At 26.6% G+C, this 27,135-nt stretch overlaps 2 protein-coding genes across 4 annotated transcripts; both read right to left on the bottom strand.

Annotated features, from left to right (window-relative positions):
• Positions 1–1,073: 1,073 nt before the first annotated feature.
• On the bottom strand, positions 1,074–4,570 carry LOC132930152 (trypsin-1-like). The gene is made up of 7 exons (XM_060995857.1): positions 4,401–4,570; positions 4,112–4,316; positions 3,905–4,005; positions 3,233–3,409; positions 2,994–3,158; positions 1,725–1,921; positions 1,074–1,402 (listed from the first exon to the last, which is right to left on the bottom strand). Exons 1-7 carry the CDS (start codon positions 4,462–4,464, stop codon positions 1,208–1,210), a joined length of 1,104 nt encoding a protein of 367 aa, XP_060851840.1. The 5' UTR covers positions 4,465–4,570; the 3' UTR covers positions 1,074–1,207.
• Positions 4,571–4,688: 118 nt separating this feature from the next.
• Positions 4,689–26,832, bottom strand: LOC132930137 (putative extracellular sulfatase Sulf-1 homolog). 3 transcript variants are annotated; one of them, XM_060995828.1, is made up of 15 exons: positions 26,507–26,832; positions 16,002–16,404; positions 9,635–9,877; positions 9,340–9,491; positions 9,110–9,279; positions 8,329–8,479; positions 8,086–8,261; positions 7,769–8,007; positions 7,574–7,709; positions 7,366–7,500; positions 6,877–7,299; positions 6,649–6,789; positions 6,380–6,564; positions 5,038–5,337; positions 4,689–4,969 (listed from the first exon to the last, which is right to left on the bottom strand). In XM_060995828.1, exons 2-15 carry the CDS (start codon positions 16,282–16,284, stop codon positions 4,896–4,898), a joined length of 2,808 nt encoding a protein of 935 aa, XP_060851811.1. In that variant the 5' UTR covers positions 16,285–16,404; positions 26,507–26,832; the 3' UTR covers positions 4,689–4,895. The 3 variants fall into 3 exon arrangements, with proteins under 3 accessions (XP_060851811.1, XP_060851820.1, XP_060851828.1); XM_060995837.1 differs by lacking the exon at positions 26,507–26,832 and having other exon boundaries at positions 16,002–16,608; XM_060995845.1 differs by lacking the exons at positions 16,002–16,404; positions 26,507–26,832 and adding an exon at positions 10,859–10,966.
• Between the last annotated feature and the right edge of the window lie 303 nt (positions 26,833–27,135).

Below are 27,135 nucleotides of genomic sequence, written 5' to 3'. Positions count from 1 at the left end.
TTGGCGTTTCATACAACTATGCGACGTACTAAATAAATTACAATTACGTATTCATATTTAATACAATAATACTTACCACAACTATAGCCTATAGGTACTCAGTACTCACTATATTCAACAAACATGTTTATATTTAATATTTATAACAAAAAGTATTACTTAATCAGATATATGATTTAATTAATTCCGAGAGAAAACAATTTTTAAATTTGCATTTACGGCATATTTTTCAGCTGATATTTGTATACAGAAAAAATAATAACTATAAATTACATTAACGTCTTGTCGAATACAAAAAGCGTAACTTTGAATTTAGTAATGTAAATATATACCTACTTATCATACTTGCCAAATTATTTTGTTATAGAATTTAAAATAAAATCCTTAAAATATTCTATATTTAACGATATGAGGTCATTAACTATTGCGTTGAGTTAACGCTAAAAGAGCATTATATATATTATATATATTAATATATGCGTAGATACCTAATAGCATATTTTCAAGAACAAGTCTATAAAATGAAAAGTTTTATTTCAGACCCCAAGGCATACGGTCGTTAAAAAATAGTTTGGAGAACTGAAAACATTAAAACAGATCTAAATAACAAAATAAGATAATATCTATCAACATAATAATTTATTGTTTGCCCGTTATTAACATCATATCGATATATTTCAATAATACACAATTGTTCATAGTTTACTAATCACTATAAACAAAAAATGTTATACTTATACATATTGTGAAATAATATTACTTATTAAAGATTTTACTTTTCCCAAAATCTTGTTTTAGATTTTAATAATATTGTTGATCAAAAGTTTCAATGAAATAAAATAATAGCCTTGGTTTTAAAAGTGTTTAAAAGTACTCGACCAGTATAGTCACACCTTTAATAGCACGTAAAATCCAATGTATTTTGTAACAATAATACTATAATAGGTTTTTTATTATTAGGTATTGCTATTATTTATTATTTAATATTTTGGATTTTTAGAAATCGATTGCTTGACACTTTTCAAGACTAAAATCAAGGCAAAATACTAATTAAATAAAATAAGTATTCATGATTTACATTATACATATATATGAACTGTTTTTATTTTTGTAGGCATAATTGTGATTATAAACGTACGAATACTTATAAATAATAATAATAATCATAATTAAATATTATGAAGAAAAAAATTGTGAAAATATTAAGTCATCGTGTACGCCATGGGTTGTTGGGTTGTTGATAATAGGTGACCGTATCTCTTATCCAATCCGAATAACAAGACACTGCAGTATAGACTCCAGGATAGGTCGGATGTGCACAGCCGAGTCCCCAACTAACGATACCGCATAAATAAAAACGGTTGTCATCAGCCAGACATATCAATGGACCACCGGAATCACCCTGTGTATGATCGAAAAAGAAAAAAATTATCAATTTTTCGTCATCAAAAACAAAAGGTCGCATTTGAGCCCGTCATAACCATGTATTATAAAAAAATGTTCAAAGTTCATTCAGGTAATATATTAATTTTTTTTTATGATGAGCAATATGAGAAAGAAAGGCCGCGCATTAGGTTAAAAAGCGTTGAAAAATAATACATGGATCTTAATTTATCTGCTAAATTTATAATATAGATTGGCTCAAAAGCTAATGGAACAACGCAATAATTAATAATTATATTATACAATATTAAATCTTATATAATAATATTATATGTGTGTACTTGACAAGAGTCCGCCTCGTACTCTGGCGTTCCTCCGCCACAGACCACACACTGACTGACGTAATCGCCGTAACCGGCGTTGTTGTACAAGTTCAGACAATCGTCTACCGCGATCAGGGGCAATCGCACTTTCTGCAAGACGTGTGCGAATTCACCGTTCTCGGACACTCGTCCCCATCCTGTGACCAGCGCTAAAGCTATAATTTATACATACACACATGACCGAGTAATTACCAAATATGTATATATAATAATATCGGTAACTGGCAAGGTTGCAGGTGATATACAAATATACGATCCTACTGTAATAAAGGTAAATATTACACAGCTAATAGCTATAATCTTATTCAAAATTTGCGATGAAAAATCGCTGCTGGGAATCATTTATCGTCAAAGCTATACAATATTTAACTTGAACCGTCCACCGCAGTTTTATAACGTGATATTTGGTAGTGCCATATATGCATAATTATACAGAAGATGCAGCATAAAACAATGTATTATGGTGACATAATTTGTTTTATGGCCAATATTTTCACTTAATTACAGGCAGATGAACATGTTTAACCAAAATTATCTGTATAGGTATAATGGCGCATAATTTATTACAGTATCCCAGCTCCGAGGCCATCCCTAGTGGCTACTATAAATTAAGACCCATTATTATAATTATACTACTTATTGTGCATACTGATAAAATATTGGATTGTATTATAATTTTTAACTATATTTTAATAGCCTTGAATTTAAACAACTGATTGACCACAACCTGTCAACGAAGACAATGCAAACTTGCAACGAATACCTATTATATATACCTACCGAAATTCACAGATGAGGCAACAGATAAAAAAAAGAAACATTAAGCTGTTGTTCTTATAACGTTTCAACAAATACCAATATAAATATGTTTTTAAATTACATATAAATATATTATAAAAACTGGATAAGTGTTAATGTTTATCTCAGTACATTTTTTAAGGAATTTTTACGGGGCAACAAAGAAAAATTTATTACTCAAAATAAATATAGAAGTAATATAGAATTATTTCATGCTTGCCCAGTCTTTAAAAATTAAGTCATCTAGACGACAAAATATTTTCACTGGGCGATATTTGTGTCGCTTAATTTACTAGTTTAAAAAATGCGCTGGTATACCTATTATACTTATTAGTGCCTATAATCTCAAAAAACAACTATTTAGGAATATGTATCTTAATAATATATACCAGTACGACGGTGCCTATATTATACATAATGAATATTTACAATTATCAAATTGCGTTTCTGGTCTTGGAATACAAATCGGAGACACGTGAAAGCCGTCGAACACCAACGCCGGAAACACCCTGAGCAACGCTATGTCTCTGGAAAACCGTTTCTTGTCGAACCTGTTTAAATGTATGTCTGCAACATTCACTCTCTGATCGCCATCTTTCACGAAAAAAACAATTTTAAAATATTTCTAAACAAAAAAAGTGTTCTAAAAACAAAAAAAAACCACTTACCCTCGACCGTGTAAAGGTCGTTTTTCCCAGCTACCACGGAAAGCATTTTTTCCGACAGTCCGTACACGCAATGCGCTGCCGTCAACACCCAGTTTTCGTTAATAACAGATCCTCCACACACATGTCTGGCTGTCTCACCGGTGACGAGTTGCAAAGATATCTGCCACGGGAACTCACCTATAAATAATTTAATAGGGTGATTATTTAAGCGTGAACAGTGAATACACATTTTTTAATTTACAAATCGTATAAACTTATTTAAATTTTGATTTCTAGAATTTCAACCTGTATACTCGTATGTACTCACGGAAACTATATTCTTAAATATTTTTTTTATAGAATTTATTATGATCCGGTGGTAATATAATTTTTACTTTAAATAACCTTCCTTTCTTTTGCAATTAGTCAATCAATAGATATTTTTAAAAAATGTTGACTTATTTAACTCAAAATTTGAATGAGTAGTTAGTGTACCGATGTATTACGATGAATGTAAATAAAATATATAGTAAGTACTATAAGTGCACAGGTTTAGATAGGCGGCAATTAGATTCAAATTTAATATGAATAATGTATAATAATTATAATAAATTACAAAACAGTAATATAATAATAATATGATACAATAAAATGTATATTATTATTTATTATATATCGTACGATCTTTATTACCTGGCATCGAATCCGTACCACCGACCACTCGACTATTGCCATCGGACCTCGACCATTCACTCCTTCCTTGCACACCACAAGGCACAGAGTAATTCAGAAAACTAGAAATAAAAAAATCCAACATAATATTTTATAAACTATAAATGTATTACCTATATATAATTACTATAAAAATGTTAGTACATCAGTATAAAGTATAATAGTTACTCGTGTAATTCATCTACGAAGCTCGTAACATCTATAGTTTGATCTATATCTATATAGTTTTCATTCGAGTTCGTAATTTCTTCGGCGATTTGTTCGAAACTAGTGAAAAAATCACGAAAAAAATCATTCCAATAATTTAAATCATCAACGAAATAGAAATTATTTTCAGATTTTATTTTTGAATTTGCTTCTAACATACAATCTCCTAAAAAATATATATATATATATAAATATACTAAATAAACTCTAAATAATGTATTTACAAATGGTTGTAGTCATATTATCATACCAACAATGCATTTTGTTGCAGCCGTGTGCAGTATTGCTAAACCAAACAGAGTTACAACGACCATGATCGACTACTGAACTACTGACATATTATTATTTTTTTCTATTTAAATAACACTGTCAAATGTTTTGCCTTAAGGCTTCGCCAGCATGACAGACATAGCATTTAATAAATATATTATTTTAGCTATCGATATATCTACCTCAACGTCTTCTATAAGTCAACATGTAAGTTACATAACGCTAATGGTTGAAAATAACTTAAACGTAATATAATAAATAAAATAAAAATGTTCTAAACAATTTATTGGACATTCAACAAATTACATAGGTAAATATGTATATATATAAATAGGTACATAAATCACATCAAGTCATTTTTAAAAATCAATACATAATTAAAATAAATAAATATAGATACATATAAATTAATAATACTGCATTTTTACACTAATTTTCGGTATAAATTTATAACATAATATAATATGTATACGTGCTATCGGTATCGCACTGCAATATCCACATCTTTCGGTTGTTCCGTCAGCAATTTTTTGCTCGTTATTGCTTCGTCTGTCAACATAGATATAACATATAATTTTATACATTAAACTGTATGGCATAGTATAAATAATAATTACCATTAGACGACAGCGTGTTATAACTTTCCAGTTTTTTTCTACGTTTCACTGGGCTGATCGCACATTGAGCAGAACCCTTACAGCGCATCATTTCTGAAAGTGAATCTCGCAGCCATTCTTTTTCTTTAGGCTCTAAAGTGTGAGCTCGATTTCGCTGTTGGAATGGATCGATTTTCATATTGTAAAATGTCACTAGCCCTGTGACGAATTCACAGTAAAGGAAATTGTGTGTGGCGTTAACTGTGCGAAGACATGAATATGTATTGTTATTTGCATTCATACAGAAACAAAATGGTCCCTCTGTAAAAAGAAAATCGACATAATCGTTGAAATAGTTTGTTACGATTTGTATACAGTAAGTAGGAACTTATCATCTACTCGTATATAGTATAGTTTTTCAAAAAAAGGCATTACACAATTCGTTTAGATGATTATTGTTTTAGCTTATTAGAGTATTATTAGAGTTTAGACTGACGAATATCGGAATATGTATATGTACTTGGAAATTCCAAAAATGTCAGATAAAAATATTAAAAAAAAAAAATCCATAGTTAAATAATTTATAGTAAATATACGTATATCATTTGTTTAGGTCACAACTTGTAATAATCAATATGTTTCATAATTAAAATTTATTTGTTAATAATATTTATTGATAAACGATATTATTTTTTTAAAACAATTATTGAACCGTAACTGTATATATCTTTGATATTACATGCAAACTGCAAAACTTCAACGATATAGGTACCTAATATTATTATATTTGATAGGTATGTTTTTATTGTTGTAAACACTAAACTATAATAATTTTAATCGAATACAAAAGCAGCCAAGCTATACGCTTTAATACAATGATTATTTTGAAATCTAAATCTCAAATAATAAAATAAAATTTGTAATAATTGTCAGCATCTGTAGTTGATAGTTTTATTTTTATTATTATATTTACATAACTGCATAAGACATTTCTGTTTATTTATAGCTATATGGCACTAATCATAGCCCATAGTACATTATCATTAATAACAAATCAATGTCTGTAAACAACTTCTTGACCAATTAGTCTTCATAAGAATCACTTATTTATTACTGGCTACATCTAATTTATAACATAATATTATTTAGTTATAAAACATTTTAGTGTTAAAGTAGGTATATATACCTAATATATATTATGGCATTTTCATGATAGTAAGTTAATTAAAATGTTAATAATAATAAAAAGTTATCGCTTAGATGATCTTATAGGATTGTCAATTGTCATGTTATACCAACAGTATTTTAAATAAATAGTAAAAAACCTGTTTCTATCAAGTATTTAAGTAATTAGGAACATTACCTGTCCAAAATGGCGCGGTTCTCCAATGATCATTGTCATGATTAAAACAGTTCATTTTTTCTAGCATACATTCCTTATTTAGCTTAGAATTTTTCTTACGAAATTTTCGTCCTTTTTTCTTTTGTCTATCAGCTTTTAGGAGCTTTTTGACCTCCTTATTTAATGCAGGATCGTTATCACTAAACCTATTATATCAAAACCAAAATCAATAAATTAAAGTTAGATAATACAAATTCATATGAGTAAAGTCAATTTTTGAATCTACTTACATGAAAGGCGCACAATAACATGTGTCTGCAGAAGTACTTTTAGTTTGTGATTTATGTCCATGATGTCTGAGAATATGAGGTTCTACTCCATCTACAAGTAAGCTACCAGGACTCATGCTATAATTGTTTACAGGTACCATCCTATGTAAGACATTTTAAGACAAGATAAAAAGTAAATTAAAATATTTAATTAAACTTTCATATTGAAATAATTAATGCTTTACAGACCTAAGATTCCACTGTGTTTGAGAGTAATCTGTTGGCAAGTTATCAGAATCCTCTTCATTTAGGTCATCTTCTATGTCGTCATCCTCTTCATCTTTGTCATCAATATTTGGTCGCTTAGTTTCAAGGTGTTTTTGTATTTCTTTTAGTTTTTCTAATTTTTTTTGCAAATTTGAAATTTGTTTTTGTACACGATTCTGACTAAATTTCCAAACTTTTGGATTGTTATATACAATATTTGTACACTTAACGTCACCATTAGGTGTAACTGTACAGCTAGCTAGAGCTGAGTCATTAACCACTGTCATTAACCGTAAGTCATCAATTTGTTTGTTCAATACATTCTTAATTGAAGACATATTAGTACTGAGAGGAGTCAAAATGTCTCTACGAAAACGATCTTTAAAATTGGCTACTTTTAGATTTCTGAAAAGTTATAAATTTAATAATTATTAAAATAAAAACTTTCCAATATAGACAATAGATGTTTACTTAGAATTATATTTTTTGTTTTTATCCATTTCAAGCTTTGTGTATAAATTTCCATTAGTAGAAAAGCAAGTACATTTTTTAAGTCCATTTAGAAGTCGATTACGGTTTTTTAAATTACACTTATGTTTTCGCCATCTACAAAACACATTAATAAATAATATATTATACAAATATATATTTAGTAATCTTATAGAACATAATAACTTACCTGAATCCATCACGAATACAATGCCATTTTTGTCCAGGTTTGCAAGGAGACTGGTAATCTGATCTCTGACATAATACAAAAAGTGCACTAGCTTTGTCACCAACAGCAACTCCCAAATCATCTTCAATACTAAAATCTTTTTTTTTTAAATATTAATTATTATTAATTTTTTTTTTTTAATTTTAAGGAAATTACCATTGTTAATTGATGGTGATAAGCTAGTAGACATTTTTTTATGTTTATTATGTTCTCTTCGACCACTGCTTTCAATTAAAAATGTATCAGGCCAGTGTGCGACAAATTTTTTATTACCCTTTTTGTGTCTATGGAATAGTTTGAATGCAGAACGGCCATCCATATGAGCTGGAGGATTAACACCAGCAATGTCCAAAAATGTAGGTGCCAAGTCTATGTTAAGAAATATTTCATTTACTCTAAAATAATTAAATTAAATTATTAATACATAAGTATAAGTTAAGTGAATAGATTAATACCTCTATTTATGCACTTACTTTGTTCCAGGTTCGATACCAGGTCCTCTTACTAACATTGGAACACGCACATCAAATTCAAATGGAAACGATTTACCTTTAACTAAACCAAATTGACCTAAGTGATAACCATGGTCTGAAGTATAAATAATATATGTATTCTCCAATTCGCCTAACTGCTTCAGTTCTCCATAAACCTAGAAGATAGTGAAAAAAAAAATTAAGATTAAGAAATTGAATTAATTACTTTATATTTTCACTTACTCTAGATACAGCATCATCTACACTTTGCAATGTTTGCAATCGTTTTGTCATTAATAGATTTGTGAATTGTTTATGAATTGGTAACATTTGACCAGTTGCTTGTAAAATCCACTGTTTATCAGGATTAGGAGCATAGTCATATGTAGGAGTGCTGCAAATAAAAAAAAAATATATATAATATTATATATAAATATAAATAAGATTAAATTCAAGAATTTTAAGAATTAGAGCTACCTAACAAAACTAGCAAAAATATATATTCCAAGGATAAATATTTTAAAATTATTTTTAAGTTTTTTAAAAACTAATTTATTTTATGACTGAATAGTATATTGTTTAAAATATAACTAAAACTAAAAGCAATAATCATATAAAATGTATTCCTAACAGTCTAACACAATGGGTTAAACAATAATATTTAAAATATTTATAAAAAAAAAAATACTTAACAACATTATTGTAATAATATTATCTGTCAATATTATTTTTTTTTACAATATATATTTTATTTTTAACATATTATTTAGTGCCTACTGCTGACTAGAATATAATAATTTAAAAATGATTTGTTAACAGACTATTACTAGGTATTGTTGATATTATTATTTATTAGATAGCTTAAATTATAACTACCTAGCAGAACATTATATGATAATAAGAGATAGTTAAAATAACAGGTTAAATTTAGTATTTAACACACATGAACCGGTTTCATTCACAAATTGTGTTAGTAGTTACCACCCAAAACTTTCCATAAATCTCAGAATTAGTTAAAACTTACTGATGTGAAGTCACATTAAAAAACATATCAGAGTATTCTGGTGCTGAGTCTTCGGGGCCGTGAGGTGACGGGAAACTCATTACAAGCATAAATGGACGATGGGGGTGGTGCTGTTTCGTGTGTCGAAGAAAGTTTATTGAGTCGTTGGTGACCAAATTTGGATAGTAATCCTGTAAGTGGATTAAAAGTTAAACGATTAACTATACTGAACAGTTATAAACAATACTTACTTTATGGTAGTCGTCGCCATGTTTAATTTTTTTGCCATTTAAGTTCACAGAATAATTGTAATATTTAGAATTCATAATTAGACCTCCCCATTGACGCCAGCCAGGAGGTATGTAGCTTCCATTATACTTGTTCAAATATTTTCCAAAATATCCTAAATATAGTGCAATTTTAATTAATTGATTAGTCCTTAGAGTTGGAATATTTAGAAAAATTATAGTTTATTATAAATTATAATTTTGTAATTGTGCGGGTTGGTTTAAAAAAAAAATTACATGCAAGAGGTACTGAAAATACCTGTATGATATCCTGCCTCGTTGGTTAAATAAGTGGCAAATGTCCTTGACTCGTGTACACTCTGCCATACTGGTCCACTGCAATTGTCATTATTTGTGAACACTTCGTGGTTGTGTGTGTATAAACCGGTAAGCAATGAGCTTCTGGATGGACAGCACATAGGGGTAGTGCTGTAAGCGTGTTGAAATTCGGCACCTTCATCCCTGAGCAATTTTTGTGTTTTTTCCATATAGTCCAAAGATCCTATAAAAAAAAATAATAAGTTAAAAATAAATCAGTAGGAACGTTAATGAATCATAAAACATGCATTTTTGCACATTATTGATGTACAGTATGCTAAGTTTTATGTTTGAACATTAAAAGAAAATGTATTTATAGATTCATTAAGTGATCTATTGAGTATTGTATAGAAATAGCTTACGAGCCAAACTATTGAAGTTGTAGAAGTGTAAACAATATATTTTGAATAATAAAACTAATTTACATGTAAAAAATATTGTTAAATTATCTAATGTTGTTATAATAATTACTAAAGTAATCTTTATCGGAGGTAGCATCTATATTAGTCTAATTATTATTATTTGTTTTTTTTAGAATACCAAATTACTTATTGCGTGATTATTTTACAGTTTTACTGCATATAGATTTTTTTTAAATTTGCAGTATTAATACCTATGTAAAACAATAAAAAAATAGGTAATCTAAAACAGTATAACCTGACTTAAATGAAAGAATGTATACTTTTTAAAACGATGTCGACATTTTGTTGACTTTAAGTAAATATTGGAATTTAATGGATAAGTTATTTCCATTGAATATAATTAATTAATGGTTGTTAAAAGTTAAAAGTTTATAATTATTGGGCTACAGGTATCATAATAAAAAAACCACGTTGTGGGAGTTTTGAATATAAGAAATTAACAGTAAACTGTATAGCTGCATCTTAATTTTATAATCTAAAATAATTTTTCGTGTTAAAATATGTAAACGGGTATGTAAAATTTTTTAAATAAGTTAGTATTTAAATACATTTTTAAGAGTCCATAATATGCTCGAAAATAGTTTTTTATTTATTAAATGAATAATAGAAATATCATAGTTAGTTATTTTAGAATAATAAAGGTATGCAGATAAATATTAAATACCATTGAATTATTTAGAGAAATTAAAACTGATTTCCATAAACAAATTAGTTTCATATAAACATTTAAAAAAATTATTTACCACTAGAAATATTTTTATTTGAATGGTATAGTTGCAAAAATACCATAATAATTTTATAATATTTTATGATTAACTTTTCTCCAGTAGTGTATTATCCTTTCCTATGTCTTGATAACCTACCAACATAATAAAAAATAAAATGTCAAAAATATCAACAAAAATACGTAATTTTAATATCAATTGTATATTACATGTATGAGTAATACTAAACTAATAGTTGTAACTTTTAATGGCATGAGTTTTGAGTTCAGTAATAATTATATGTTCAATCAAAAAATATATGAAAAAAGGTAAGTATAAATTGTTTATAATACTATGTTTAAATGCTTTAAGATTACATTAATTTGTTTTTTTTTCCGTCATAAAGATATTTAACAGTTATACATTATACATATATCTCAATTATCTCAAAAATAAAAAAAACCATTTCTAAATACGACGAATTTATTTATAATAGAAAGATAGATAAATCAGCGGGTTTATACTGCCGGTGGAGATGTACATAGTACATAAATAGAAAAACGTCTCAATCGAAAAATATTTAATAATTTAATCTTTAAAGATTCCTTGTCAAAATATCTGCATGTTCTTAATTTAGAGAATATTGAAGCCAAAATGTTATATAAAGAAATTACGAAAAAAATTATAATACATAATTATACATAATTCGAATAAAATTATTAGTGATATAACAGTATATATTCCTATTCCTAACAGTGTCGTAAATTGTTTTACGACTTACGAGTAAATATTTAATCTAAAATAAATAATTCAGTGATTCTGGTAATATAATGAATGCTCTATAATCTAATCCATAAACTCTGAATGCATTATGAATTAAGAGAATTAGTAACATAAATATACAATTAAACAAATAATGGAAGTAACAAGTAAGATTTTGTTGATTGAAAATTTGAAAATTAACGGCATAACTAAAAATTTGGGTTTAATATTTTGTTCACCTTAAAAGTTAGAGAATTAAATCGTTCTATACATTTTTAATAGTTATATTGTGTAATAAAGAACTTAGATATTTTAAACATTCGCTATTATGTGTCTTAGCTATGATTTTATGCTTGAATAGTTGAATATATGACAATTCGCCTTCCACCCCACCCAGAAAAAGACAATTTTTAACGGAATAGGTTATTAACCCTTTGCATTATATTTTTTTAAGTCAGACATTTTGTCCCAATTAATTTAATAAAAAGTAATATCATAATAACAATTCATTTTTAAAACAAGTATAACTTAAAAATATAGGTTTAAGGATAATAAAAGAACTAAAGGACCACAAAATGTAGTATTCTTATTTATGAAATATATCTTTTATTAATCATTAATTATATTTAATTTAAAAAATCTTTTAGTTTGATTTTATGTTTTTTAAGTTATATTTATACTTATAGTTTGTTTTTAAAATATTTTTTATATAATATGTATACTTATTATTATTATAATAGTACCTATTTGTTTGTATCAAAGAGACAGATAAATAAAAATATATATAGATAATTATATTTATGGGAATATTTGGTAATGTATTCTTTTTTAATTTATTACTCATTAAGGTAAAAAAATAAAAATAATTTCATTCTTAAATATTTATTTAAAAAAAGTGAGGAAAAGTCCGCTTTAAAATATATTGTATTCTATCAAAAATAGATCCCTGAATATAAATGTCTAGATAAAACAATTGTCCATTTACTTTTATGCTTAGCTATTTTATGGTTGCTGTTTTGATGTTAGCAATTTTCGCTGTTATGTTGGTGACTCAATTATTTAAACACATTATATGGTTTACTGTAATATGTACCTTACGTTCATTTTATTTTGATAGTATTTTCAGAATATGTACCATTACAGACTCAATTTTTAACCCAGTTATCTACATCCAATTTTTTCACTACTTGTTTTCTAAAAGTTCTAACCCTAAAAAAGTTTATAAAAGATATGAATAGACGACGTAAGACACAATAAATGTCGTGTTAATTGTAAAAATAGTTTGAACATGACCATAACTGTGAATTTATTAAGTTAAATTTATAATGATCTTTTTCAAATAAAATAGTTTATTATTATACTTACATATTAGTATTATTATATTCAAATTAAATATTATAAAACAACACTATTCTGCTTCGAGGTCTCTATAATCTATATCCTGTCCAGTGTTTTAATTTTAATTTATTAAATAATGTCCTTCCTTTTAAACTTGCAGAATATTTTTTTCTTAGCCCATCTTTTTACTATCCAACTCTTTTTAATTTTAAAGGTTAACCGGTTCCAGTACCGGTTCTTTTCGGTTACGGTTCTGGTCCCTGTTTATATGAATAAATAATTTAAATAAAGGTCTTTAAAAAAAATAACAACTTTTGTATATAATGCTCTTTGGCTTTTTAAATTAACAATTTACAAGGCAAAAGTATTTAATTTTAACGCAATATTAATTATTCTCATTTAACAATATATGTAGTAATAAGATATATTATTGTAACAATTATTCTTGATTTTAATAGCTATTTTTGAAATATTTAAAAAATATTACAAAGTCGTATTTAATCAATTATTTTAATTTATAACTGAAAGGTTGATTGATTGGTTGACCTCAATCAAACGGGTAGAAAACATAGCTATTCCATATTATAAATATAATATATTATTGATAAATAAATTAGTTACAATATCCTCGTAGCAAAACGTATAATAATATTTGTACGAAATTATGAAGTGTAAATCTAAATATAGATTGAATTATTAAAATTATTTATAATATTATTTTGAAACATTATTTCTACATATATTTAAATTTAAATTATACTAAATCATGTACTTATTGAAAATACCATATTATTTATTCTAAATTTTTTTTGAAACGTATAAGAAATATTTAAAAAATGTGTTATAGAGCCAGTAATCTAAAATATACGCTATTACGCTAATATAATATAATATGTAAAAAATCCGAACCTTTTGTGTTTAACTTTGTTAAAAATTTACTTATTTTCAAAAATAAAAATGTCTCAAGTGTTTACTACATACTTTGACTTTTTATAAATAAACAATCTATAATTACACTTGGGTATTTAATGATTTTCTGATAGAATCATGAGACGTCTAAGGATTGGCATATTACCAAACATTTTTGTCAACATTGCTATTGATTGAATTTATTTAATTATATATATTATATATATTTTAACATTGTTTTAGTACAATATTTTAAATACATTACCAAAATAAATACCTATACTTGATAAGTGATTACAAATATTATTTAAATCGCGAATACCTAATGAAAATATATTTTATTTGTTATAAAAAATAATTGTTGTAATTAATTTTATATCATGTGTTTTTGATTAGATTCCGGTACATTAAACTAAAGTAATAAATTGCATTAAATTCTTCGAGTGAACTATTTTATTAAAATGGATATTTCAATTAATCATAGATACTAAATTATTTTACATTTTTTTAAACTTATTTTAAAGCATAAAATCCCAAAAATTAAAAACTTAAACATTATAGAATAATATAATATTATGTAAAAAAAGAAAAAGAAATTCTTTAGAAAAATATCACTCATTTAATTAGATATTATTCGTATATTATTTACATTAATTTTATAATTTTTTCCTCCTAGAGTTCCAAGGTATTACATTTTTCTCAAGTAAAAAAATAAAATAAAATATACGTATTACATAGTGTATAATATACAATTTATATTTTAAATAGTTCTAACCCAAAAATAAAAAACTGCAATTTTTAATATTGATATTTCAGAACTAGATACAAAAATAATAAAAATATTTAAACTTCTTTGGTGTTTATAAAAATAGTACCAGCAATCTTAAAATGAGGAGACGTTCAATCATTTATCAAGAAAATTATTATACATCCCACAAACTTCAGACAGAAAAATGAATTATATTAATTATACTTCATCACTGAATCTAATCAAGTCTCCTTTAGAAAATTAAAATGTATTGAAAACCAAATGTTTGTCTCACCACTATTCAATACCTCACTTTCCATTTATGGTTTTGTAATTTGTATAGTCAATAAAAATAAAATTTTAACTTTTTAATAGCTACCCTTAACCACTATTTAACTTTTTGTTTGATGTGTCATCTAAGTTATGATACTTGTCAGTAATCTTTTATTTATTTTCTTGTTCAAATGAAGCGTTTTTAATTTTTAATCGTTTATTTTATTTATCAATATGTAATTCTGTTAGCTATATTCTTTTTGTAGTTAATATAGATTTTCTCGATAATTTATCAATTAAAAAAGCTATAATAAATTAGATGTATTCAGAATCTTACCTACTCTTAAGTAGATAGAAAAATTAAATGCTAATTTAATGCATGATTATACAAATATAATACGATCAATTTGTTGTATACAATTTAAAATTCTGACAAAAAAACAATTATAACTAATTGATACGGACAGTTTGTTTTAAAAATTCTGTCACATATCTGTATAGGTACCTATATAAAAAAATATATACGAAGCGTATGTATTGTGCTTATGTAAATTCATTATATAATTTTCTAAGACTAAAATTAGTTGCATCAACCCATCAACCAGTAAAGCATACTAGCTATATGCTAGTATTTACATATATATATTTTTTAAATAACATTTTAACAGCTATTGATTCTGTGTTTTTAAATTAAATTATAATATTAATTAAATAATAACTGCATTATTTATATGATTTAGCTATAAGATAATTCATTGTTTGAATAATTTTAAATAATTTTAATCGTAATTACATCAGAATTAATAAATAAAATCATATAGGTATACGATATATATTAAATCATAGTCGTATATTAGCGTTTTAAATAGAATCATTGTGATCATTTTCGAAAGACTTCGATAGAGAAAATTTGTACGTTAAAGCGGAAAAAAACTTTAAATAGTAATAATAATTATTATATTAATATGTAGGTATTACATGAATCAGATAATTCTGATGGTATATTAGAATATCGGTTGCCGCATAGACGAGAGTACTTAACGTAGCCACGCAGGTAAGTAACTATAACTTATTTATACATTATATATATATTATATAACTACCAATATGATTGCACCAATAACACAATAAATATAGAGGAATGTCGCTCACCTAGTTCTGCGTCTTGATCGTCGGTCAGGATCAGTACGATGTTGGGCCTCCTCATCCGCTCGCCGTTCCCTGTGTCCTCGGCGTGCTGGTGGTGCTGATGCTGCTGGGTCTTGCGGAACTTGTGCACTCGCCGGCGCGGGAGCACCGCGTTATCTCGCTGCATGAACGCGTCCTGATCCAGAGCTTGTGCCGCGCACCATGAGACAACCGTCAGCCACCATAGACACCGGCACCACGGCGACAGTCCACGGACGATGCCGCCGCTGCTCCCGGTGGTGTCCATATAACGATGTTATTATCGCGAAACTGCCAATCAACACCCTTCTTCTGGACGGGTGTAGACGGTTTTTCAACAACAGCCGATGAAGGACCGTTTGCCTTGATCGCGGAACGGATACATCACCTGAGCACAGGAATAAAAAAAATCGCGATTTATTATAATAAATCCTAATAATATTTATTATTGTACAATCGGGGTTAGTCGTCCCTCCGGCGAGGGATTCGATGCGATGCGATCGACGAAGTGATCGGGATACCGACTGCGACGGACTCTCACTGGGTCAACTCAATTAGCGTTTGGCGCACGAAGCGAGAATGAACTTCATCTCGCGTTAGCGCGAAGAACCAAGTCGCGGGTACTGCCAGCGGCACAGTGTTACCTAACACCACGGCGCAAATTAACGCGCCGTTCGCTGTTTACACATTCAGGTCAACGGCCTTCCGGTCGCGGCGGTTCGTCTTCTTTTTTACCTCTTCTCATCTGTACCCAACATGTCTCTATAGTCTATACGTTTTTCTACACGTACTTCCGATCAGACACCGAGCGGAAATTGCAATCATTACCTATAATAATACCTACTACCTAATTGATTTCACCGGTGTGTGTGTGTAGTAATTGTCTAATAATTACGCACTTATTGTGACAAATCAGTATTCATTAAGTCCGAGACAGACAAGACAGTCACGTTTGCAATAAATCATATCGATCACTGACTTCCTTGGTGTGAAGAAAATTTCATGAGTTGTTGTACGTAAACAAACGAAAGCATCACTAATAGACAATTAACAACTGCAGTGGTTACATTTAGATTCTGAGCGGAGCGAAGTATAGCTATTAATAAAACACGTCTTGTATGATTATATAATATATATAAACCGAAGTATATTCTATATATATATATTTAAACAATTGTTTTGGATCCGTTAAATCAATACTTCTATAATGATTAAAAATTGGTCGTAGATTAATATTTGATTTGACAAAATTGAATGAAGGTTTGAATAACTTGAGCTACGATGACAAGTGAGAATCGTTTTTTGATCGTAACAACTATAGCTTTCAAATTCAATACGAATTCAGTAACTATCAGTGTCAGATCTGCATATTTTTTACCCGTTGCAAAGTATAAAATTAGCGCCCTGCTCTCATAATTCAGACCCCGTTTATTATGTCACTGTTATTTGGTAATATGCCCCCCTCCCCCGATTAAGACTTCCGGGGCAAGTACCCCGGTTTGTCCTCCCTTAGATCCATCCTTGGTAACAATACCGCTTTTTTGCTATTTTCACAAGTCATCAAAGATACTATTGCGTTATTGTTATAATGAATAAAATCCAAAACATTGAAGTTAAAACTGAATTGATAATGCTTTAACAATGAAAATTGTATTACTTTAATTAAAATAAAATTACAATATTTCATTATGATTTAAACCAAGAATACCTACTTATCTTACATTTCAAGTATTAATGTTAAACTGATAACTTTTAAACATATATTTATTATTCATAAATTATTTTTGTGTTCATAAAATTTACAAAATCATTAAAGTATACTTTTTTAAAAGTATATGAAAAATGGCAAATTAAATTAAACCACAATAAATTTGATTATACCACCTTCGAATTAAGATATGGACACTGTCCTGATATTACTGTAAATTATCTACATTGGTATCTCTTCTCCACTATTAAATATTTAGGGCTCAACCTCGATAAAAGATTAACTTGGTAATATCGTACTAAGACAAGATGGTTAATTATTTTCAACGCTCGTTCTGGCTCACTAAAAATCTTACTCACGAAGAACAAATTCTATATTTTAAAAATTATACTACTAATATATAAAACTTCCTAATAACAATATAGACTTATAGGATACAACTTTGGGAAAGCAATCAAATTTAAAATTCAAACATTTAAAACCTATACACTAAAAATATTAGTATTAAAACAATTTAAGAAGAAGCAGCAATCTTTTATTAACGTTTCTTTGTTAGATTAAAAAACCACCAAAATTTATTGATTAACACAATTGGCTAAAATAATAGATATGACATATCCTTTTCATTTCCTGGAAATCCTCGCCATAGACTTTAAAGAAAAAGGTCTCGTGATCATCTAATTTAATCCGTTTAACGTTGTAACTAATCACGTAACCCCAATAATTATGTTTTAATTCCCTATTTTACATATATTTACTGTGCTTGTTTGTATTAATTAAATATTTTTAATAAAAAAAATAAAAATACTTTTCTGATCAAATATTATTAAATTATAAATTATAATAAAAGTACACGAAAACACCTGTTATGTTAATTAAAACCTGTGCACAAATCACGTACCTTATTAATTTTCTTTTTCTTTTTATCTATTTCAATTCTCCGCGTAATATCATAAACTTATCATGATTGTCATGATAGTACGAATGGTATTAAAAAATATATATCACATCACAGATTATTTACTTGAATCATTAAATTAAGTATTATAAGTTTGTAAAATACTTTGAATTAATATTTCGACATATTACCTATACTCATTAGTCATTAATATACAATATACACTCAATACACTATAGGTACATTATTGCATAAAGTTATGTTTAAATATCATCTACAAAATTCTTTGCTATTAAATGATTTAATTATTTCAATGACCGTAAAAGGAAATTACATTAATTGAATAAAAATAATTCCTAAGGTGTAAATAATGCGTACTAATGTGAAGGTAAAGATATAATTTCACCAATATGTATCATGTATACCTTATAATGAAAATTTGAAAAATGCACATTACAATAGACATATCGACTCATGTTATTATAATTTATATTTATTTCAATATATTTTTGAAAACTTTTAATTATTATAGAAGTATATTAAATAATATAAATAAATGTAATATAATATAATAAATGTTAAATAATAATATTAACTATTAAAATCACAAATTCAAAACAAAGAAAAAACTGGTTTTTGTCAAGACTAAGAAAACTGTGAAAATTGAATAGGTAACTACTATACATATAATAATGTGTGTAATATATATATACATTGACCATGTAATGTAACACCAGCAAGCCACACATGAAGCACTGCAATAAATACGCTAATATAATCCAGTAAAATTATTACGAGCTATAAATTATATTATACAGAAGTCTAAAGTATTCTAATGCTACAAGTTACAACGCAAAAATCGAAAATATATAAATTATATAATGTGTTTAAAAATTGTACATATATTCATATAGTGAGAATAAAAATTATTTTTTATGACCTTTAACCTTTTACACTTAATGATATTAAAAAATTATAGTTGTAAGGATTAATGCATAAAATTTAAGAATGAAATACTAGATACATGAAGACAATTATTTTAACTTGACAAACTTTGTAGTTATTAGTAAGTGGATATAATAAAGATTTAAATATTAACAAAATAATATAACACAGCACAACATTGGTTAAGAGTGAAACTAAATTTAAAAAATACGATACCTTCTGTCCTACTATAAATATTGTAGCAGTTTGTTGAGTAGGTATATAAACATTTTATACCAATTAGAGGGCTAATATATAATTACAAATATGCTGCACACACATGCATTTATTCTTAAATTCTCCATTGTTTTATTTGGTTGGTAGGTATTATTTTGATGATTCATCGTTCATAACAATCAAATGTATTGTGATAAAAGTCAGCAAACTTGTTTTCGAAAAATAAAAAAATTAAACAAACAATTGCTAACATAAAGAACTAATGATTACGTTAAATAAATAATACATATATAGTGTGAATAAAATTTTAAATGAGTAGTACAGAATCAAGTTGCAAGACATTCGAGCCAAAATTTATAAAACAGGTCCAAACTGCACCTTTGCCATACACACTTCAAACCAGACCAGTTAAGAATAAAGAACCATGACTAGTATAATATTTTATCGGCCAACTACAAAAAAAAAAATATATTCACTTTATTAAAATATATTGCAGCCAATTATTAAAAATAGAACAGATAAAATAAATATTTAAAGTATCTAATTATTAGATATATCTCAATATAACCCCATAATCGTGTTATAAACATATAAACTGGAAAATTAATTTTTGAATCATAAATAATTTAAACATATTCAAGTAAAAATGGTTTTAAAGAAAGGTGGCTCTCAAATATATAGCAGTTACTTTTTTTAAAAGTTTAAAAAAAGATAATGAAAACAGAAATAAACTGATTTCTATGATATATTAAAATATGCATAATAATAAGTATAAATGACAAACATCTATTCTGACCAGTGGCCTACTTAAGAGTTCATATTGAAATAAAATAAATATATGTTAAATTGTTAAAATGAACTACTACAATTTAAAAAAAAATTATATAATATAAATTGTCAAGAGTATTTTTGTATTTATTGCAGATAACTATATACCGGTTTTAGTTAAAATAAACTATCTTCGTAATTGGTAATAATCTTGATTAAATATACGAACATTTTTAATATTTTTATATTAGTATATATTATATACTTGTTTATGCGAGTCTACGAGTTTAACATTTGACAAATATATTTATATTTTTTAGTATATAATAGAAAACTAAAGATAGTTTATTAGTATATATTTTCATGTATCGACTTGAATAAATACCTATACCAGCTGATAATTGATACATTATTGATCATTGACGGCTTAATCGCTCAATGTATACCAAATCGAAGATTAAGATTTTAAGCCATGTACCTATCCACAAATAACTCATTGTTTAAGAAGACTGTAAGTGGTGATTATCTATCTATCATACATTCATACAAATGACAGTATGATTTATAATATATTTTAAACATACCGCATAATCTAAGAATGGGATAAAAAATTTTAGAAAACAATATGAAATAACTGTAAAGTCTAGTTTTGATTGATTTTCCCACATTTTAAATTTAATTCTATGAATTAAGTATAACATTATTTTAAAAATAATTGTATTTAACTTATATGATTTTTTTGGTTTTTGTTCTAATTAGGTTCTTAAAAAAAAAATTCGGTACCGATTTCGATTCCAGTTCCTTAAAATATAGATTAAAGATTTCCGGTAAATACCAGTATTTAGAAGTATATTATTTTTCTAAAAGTAAAAAAAAAACTTAAACAAATATGAATTTAATATTTAAAATTATAAAATTAAATTATAGTTGTTTTCATGGGATTGAAGGAACTCAACGAACTTAAGTGAGTTAATTATTTCTTTAAGAATATTTAAAACGAATTTTTAAAAACCTGGGTTGACACGCGTTGTAAGAAGTTGCGATAACAATGCATTATGGTTTCATGCTATATCAAATACTTAATTGTCTCTATCATATTATGCAATTTGATTTAATTATAGTCCAGATTTTTGTAAGATACCTGTTCACGTGGCCAAGTGACGAAGTTTGAAATAGGGCTATGAATAATCACGACATTGATCTATTTATTAATTAGAATCCATTTTATACAGTTTCAGTTTCTAGTTCCTTTATTATTATTAGACTACAGCTGTGAGTGTGTCCTCTCATTGAGAATTTTAAGCTTCAATCGTAAAAGTTTAAAATTAAAATTTATGACAACCATTGTGCAATATATTGAGATTTAAATAAAAATTATAATATAAAATCACAATTTTTATAAATAAGTACTTAGATATAATTTAATACTTCCTTAACTTATATTAGTTATATTGTTTTAATATACATAAATTAAAATTACTAAATGTTTTCAAATGTTTTGGTATTATATGCTATATTATTTTTATGAAAATATTTCATAAATTATTAATCATGCACTATAATATATATTTGCATATATACAAATAAATAGGAGTATATTATTATATTTATTAGTCCATTTCACAATCCGATAACAATTTTACGAGTGCGTATTTATGACATTAAGTTTTAATTATCATTTTACTAGTCATTGACCATTGTCTAAAACTATAAATAAACTATAGGAGAATAATCATGACAACGGATCAATGATTAATGAACGATCAAATAATATTTTTTTTTATATTACAATATTTTGATAACTATGCATGTTTTATTGTTTTCTGCAAGATGGATATATTGTCATATATATGTGTATTGTGTATATAATATATATCCACCTTGTTTTTCTGAAACTTTTATAGATAATAGAAACAGAAAATTATGAATCCGTGATGTATTTACAACCAAATTCAATGAGTCAATTATTATTACCTAAATAAATAAAATAGCTAAATAACATTTGGATTGAATAATTGTATTCCAACAAATATATTGGTACCGGTTCCGGTTTGGGTTTCTAAGAAAATTGAAAAGTTCTTGTTAAGTTCCAATTCTAATATTTTCAAAAGGTTCCCAGTTCAAATAGGCACCTACCAAAATGCTTAATGTCTAAATTTATTGTACTTAGACAATTTTTACAAATTATAACATATTAATGGATTAAAATCATTACCATCATAGTCCAATCCATCTTGCAAGCCCGTTATAATGGACATATTCTTAGTACACAATATTGAAGAACTTAAAACTACTCGTTTAAATTTCGATTTTCAAAAAATATTCCGATTAACAATTAGAAGAAAAAAGGGTAATTTTCATTTGAAATAATAAGTTTGTATCACCACAACACACTCCTTAAATGTAATAAAAAAAAATTAAGTATTTTAAATATGGTCAGTATATTTAAGTAATTTTATCACTTATATCAAATCAAGATTTTAATAGATTCTGAAAGGAAAAATGGGGATGAGGATTTATATGGTGAATTGGAATCGCCCTGTAAATATCGTAAAAATTAGTTGATTACGTTGATATATGACATATGTAATAAGATAAAGAGTAAAACATGAACTTGGTTCGCTATAGGTCAGTAGGACAATGCTGAGTGTTACCAGGAATTGAAATTTAAACTATAGTAGGTAAAAACCGACAACGAAAGTATATTATTTTTACTATTACATTGACAGAAATGATCAATAAGAAATATAGGAATATTAATACCTAATCACATTATCAGGTATACATCAAATATGTATTTCACTACATTATTCTATCCCTTGATGTAAAATATAGTTTAATATAAAAACAATAAAAAAAAATTAGTCCAATAGATTTCCTAATTAGTGCTTAAATTTGTATAGGGTGATTCAAGATTCAAAACTAAAAAACAGATAAACAGTCTCTTGGCAAGACATTAGTGGCATAATATTATTCCTTTACAGTATAGATATATTATATTATAATATTAGACACCTGTCTATACTAGAATAATATATCGTATCTCGTTTTTAACCACTATATTATGACATTTATTATCGGCACAACATTTAATTTGTTTATTGCTACAAAACTAAATCAGAAATTATAAACGATATATTATTGTAATTTTTAAAATATTCATGGACACCACGTATCATTTTAGAACACAATGTGTTATTTATTAAAAGGATATGTTTAGTTCATCTTTACACAACATCTTAAGATTAAAAAAAAAAGTAGTAATAATTGATTTTTGAAGGTTTTATATTCATTGTATATGTTAAGTGTGGGTGAATAACAATCACGATTTCGAAAACCCTTCAAAACATTCATTGAAGAAAATAACCATGTAGTTTACACAATACACATAGACATTTGTATAAGACTTACAGAATAGGGTACAATATTATAAAACGGTCAGTAGGCACCGAAATGTCTGCAGCCCAACGTCCTGCAATCCTCATACCTGCTCGTTGTGTTGCACCACAACAATAGCCACATGTAATCTAGTCTACTTTTTTTCTCTCTCACTTTGGGGTCTAATATAATCCTTGTTTTTTTTCTTTTCGGTACTCGTATCATGCTGTGTTTGACATGTAATAAAAGAAAAATGGTCCCAAAAACCGAGAACAGATGGTTACCTAATGCTCCCGACTATCCACCGGAAGAGTCGTAGAGAAAAAGAGAGAACATCAATTTTGCAGACTTCGTGACCAGTAAACAGACACGGGAATCAAAATAACTGTGGACCGGGATATCTATGACCTACGGTTGACACTTTGTCAAGGGCAGACAAATGAATTTAAGATATATAAAAAAAATACGTATTTATTATGAATTGAGTTGGTATATTTTATTTTTTTACTTCACATTCCCATAAAAATAGAATACTAACACAATATCTCAACAAGTACAATGAATTTGTATGTATGAAACATACAATACTTAATTCTTTCACACGATAATTCACAATATTATTTGATATTTTGATAAGAAAAAAGAGAAAATATTAAAAAAATACATTACAATTTCAATTTTTTTACCAATCAAATATTAATTTTACTTAACATTTATTGAAAATAAAATTATATATAATAATGATTATTTTAAAATAAATGATAAAGACGGATGTAATGAAAAAAATCAAACTTATTTATTTATAAAAATGAATTATCCATATTATTAATTCTATAGTAATGATTGTATATTGATTTAACAATGTGTATTTTTATTTTTTATTTCTTATTAAAAACTTCTTTCAACTTATTTTTAACTTCAGTAGGTACCTACTACATATTTCTAGTGGGAAAATGAATTGTTGATCAGTAATTTTCAAAAGCGTCACAGAAAACAAAAAAAAATGTTGAATAAGAGTAAAATCCAATTATATGAGTCGTCTTCGTATTTTCGGATTTTACGTATTATGAAAATAATTAATTCTATTCAAAATAACTCCAAATTTTATTTTGAGGGTTACATGTGTGTTCTAAATTTTTAGTAACTAAAATATACGGGCAAAAATGTAATTACATGGCGTTGGCGCGTTGCTATAAAAAAAGTATACTTAAACGTCCAGGAAATATTTATATCTATATTAAAAAATCGAAAATAATAAAAATTGACAAACCTCATATTTTAACACACAGTTCAATCCAAAACGAGGTTAAGGTTACTAAGAGTTACAATGAGATGAAAATGCAAACCAAAACTATTTTCCCCGTGTTTTTTTTCCATTTACTGGTATATATATAATAAATAAAATGACAAGCCATATTTAATATTATATTAACACATTAAAGTGAATACAAAATGTAATTATAGTAGGTATATTTGTAGTGTTTTGATTTCTTTAGTTGAAATATAATCCTTATGAATTTCAAATATTTGTTATTTTAATTAATAATATACACATTTTAAATAATGTTTAAAACTAATAATCAGAATAGAGACAATAAGTACTGAATATATTAAAGTTAAATAGGTTTTTTTGGTTTAATTTTTAGTTAACTGACTAAAGTTACCTTTTATATATATACCTATAGGTACACTATTAAGAATGTGTATTAAATATTTAATCATTAGGCATAATAATTTAAAATAATTGATCAAAATTAAAATATTTTATATAAATAAATTGAAGTACCTACACAGATATTTAACAAATATAAGAACGCGTTTATTAAATTTAAAAAAGTTGTATTTTTATAACTTAAGGATATGCTGGATATGTAGGTTAATTAATAATATAAAACCATTAAAACATATTATATTATTGTTTTACAATTCATACATACATATTAATAAATATGTATGTATAATCAATTAAAAAATGTACATAATGTCCATTATACAACAATAATAAAATTATTATCTATACCTAACAATAATAAATATCCAAAAGCAATTAATTACTTTAATTGATTATCTATCTAGGTATGTGTTTTGAGTTTTCTACAGGTATTATATATTTATGTATAAGTACATTTTTTTAATGATTATAGGCTAATGGTTGAATTGTAGGTATGTATAAGTTATAATATTAAATAATAGCTTGGTTTATTGTACAATGTGTTACATAAAAAAAATTATATTCCTGTATAATATATACACATTACATCCTACTAGATACCATTTTGCGTATCAATACATAAAAGCTGTATAATAATAACAATTTAGGTACAGAAATGTACGGCTAGGTGTGAGCACTATACTTTTTTTCGTACGTATATACAAATAAGTATAGGTACAAAATTTAACAATGGCGTATACTTATATCCTAGATAAAAAAAATCTGATAGTAACCAAAAATATATTCCATATAGGTAGTAGGTACCTACTTAAGTCTTAAATGTACAAAAGGTAATTTCATTCGTAATTTGAAATTCAAATATTATTATGGCTAGATGTACGATGTACCTATGTGTATATACTCACCTAGTAAATCCGTTGCGAATAGAATTATAATATTGTAGCACCACACTCTACGAGACGCACCATGTAAAAACTGCCGTCATTTTATCATTACGATTTGATCAATAGAATTTCTAGGAACGCTGAAAGGCGATTAAACCGCTGTCTCAACATTCAACGTTGCGCGTAAAATTTAAAATAACAAATTGTGTTTAAATTTCGCGTTATCATTTGTTGATTGAACGGACTGGGCGCGGCAAGCCGATGATAACAATTAAAGAGAAACGGCGGCCGACGACGTCGTCAGCGGCGCGGCAGCAGTGACGGCGTCACAGCAGCTGCACCAGACTGGTAAAAAAAAATATAATACGTTTTGCCGGCTTACCGCACGTCGTCGTCGCCCGTTATTACGTTACACACGAGGAGGTGGATGATTTTTTTCATAAAATATTTATTATTATTATTATTATTATTACTATCATCATCGTGAACACCGCTGTAGGAATGTACACACGGTGCGGTGAATATTATTCTAAACGATTCTTTAATCTTTATACAGTAACAGTTAACGCGTAACAACAAAAAATATTTTATTTATATAGCTTATAACTTATAAGTATATCTATATACGATACGGTCTAATATTATCTATG

The sequence above is a fragment of the Rhopalosiphum padi genome, chromosome 1 (assembly GCF_020882245.1).
Source record: "Rhopalosiphum padi isolate XX-2018 chromosome 1, ASM2088224v1, whole genome shotgun sequence".
Lineage (NCBI taxonomy): Eukaryota > Metazoa > Arthropoda > Insecta > Hemiptera > Aphididae > Rhopalosiphum > Rhopalosiphum padi.
This window is presented reverse-complemented; position numbering and strand designations above follow the sequence as displayed.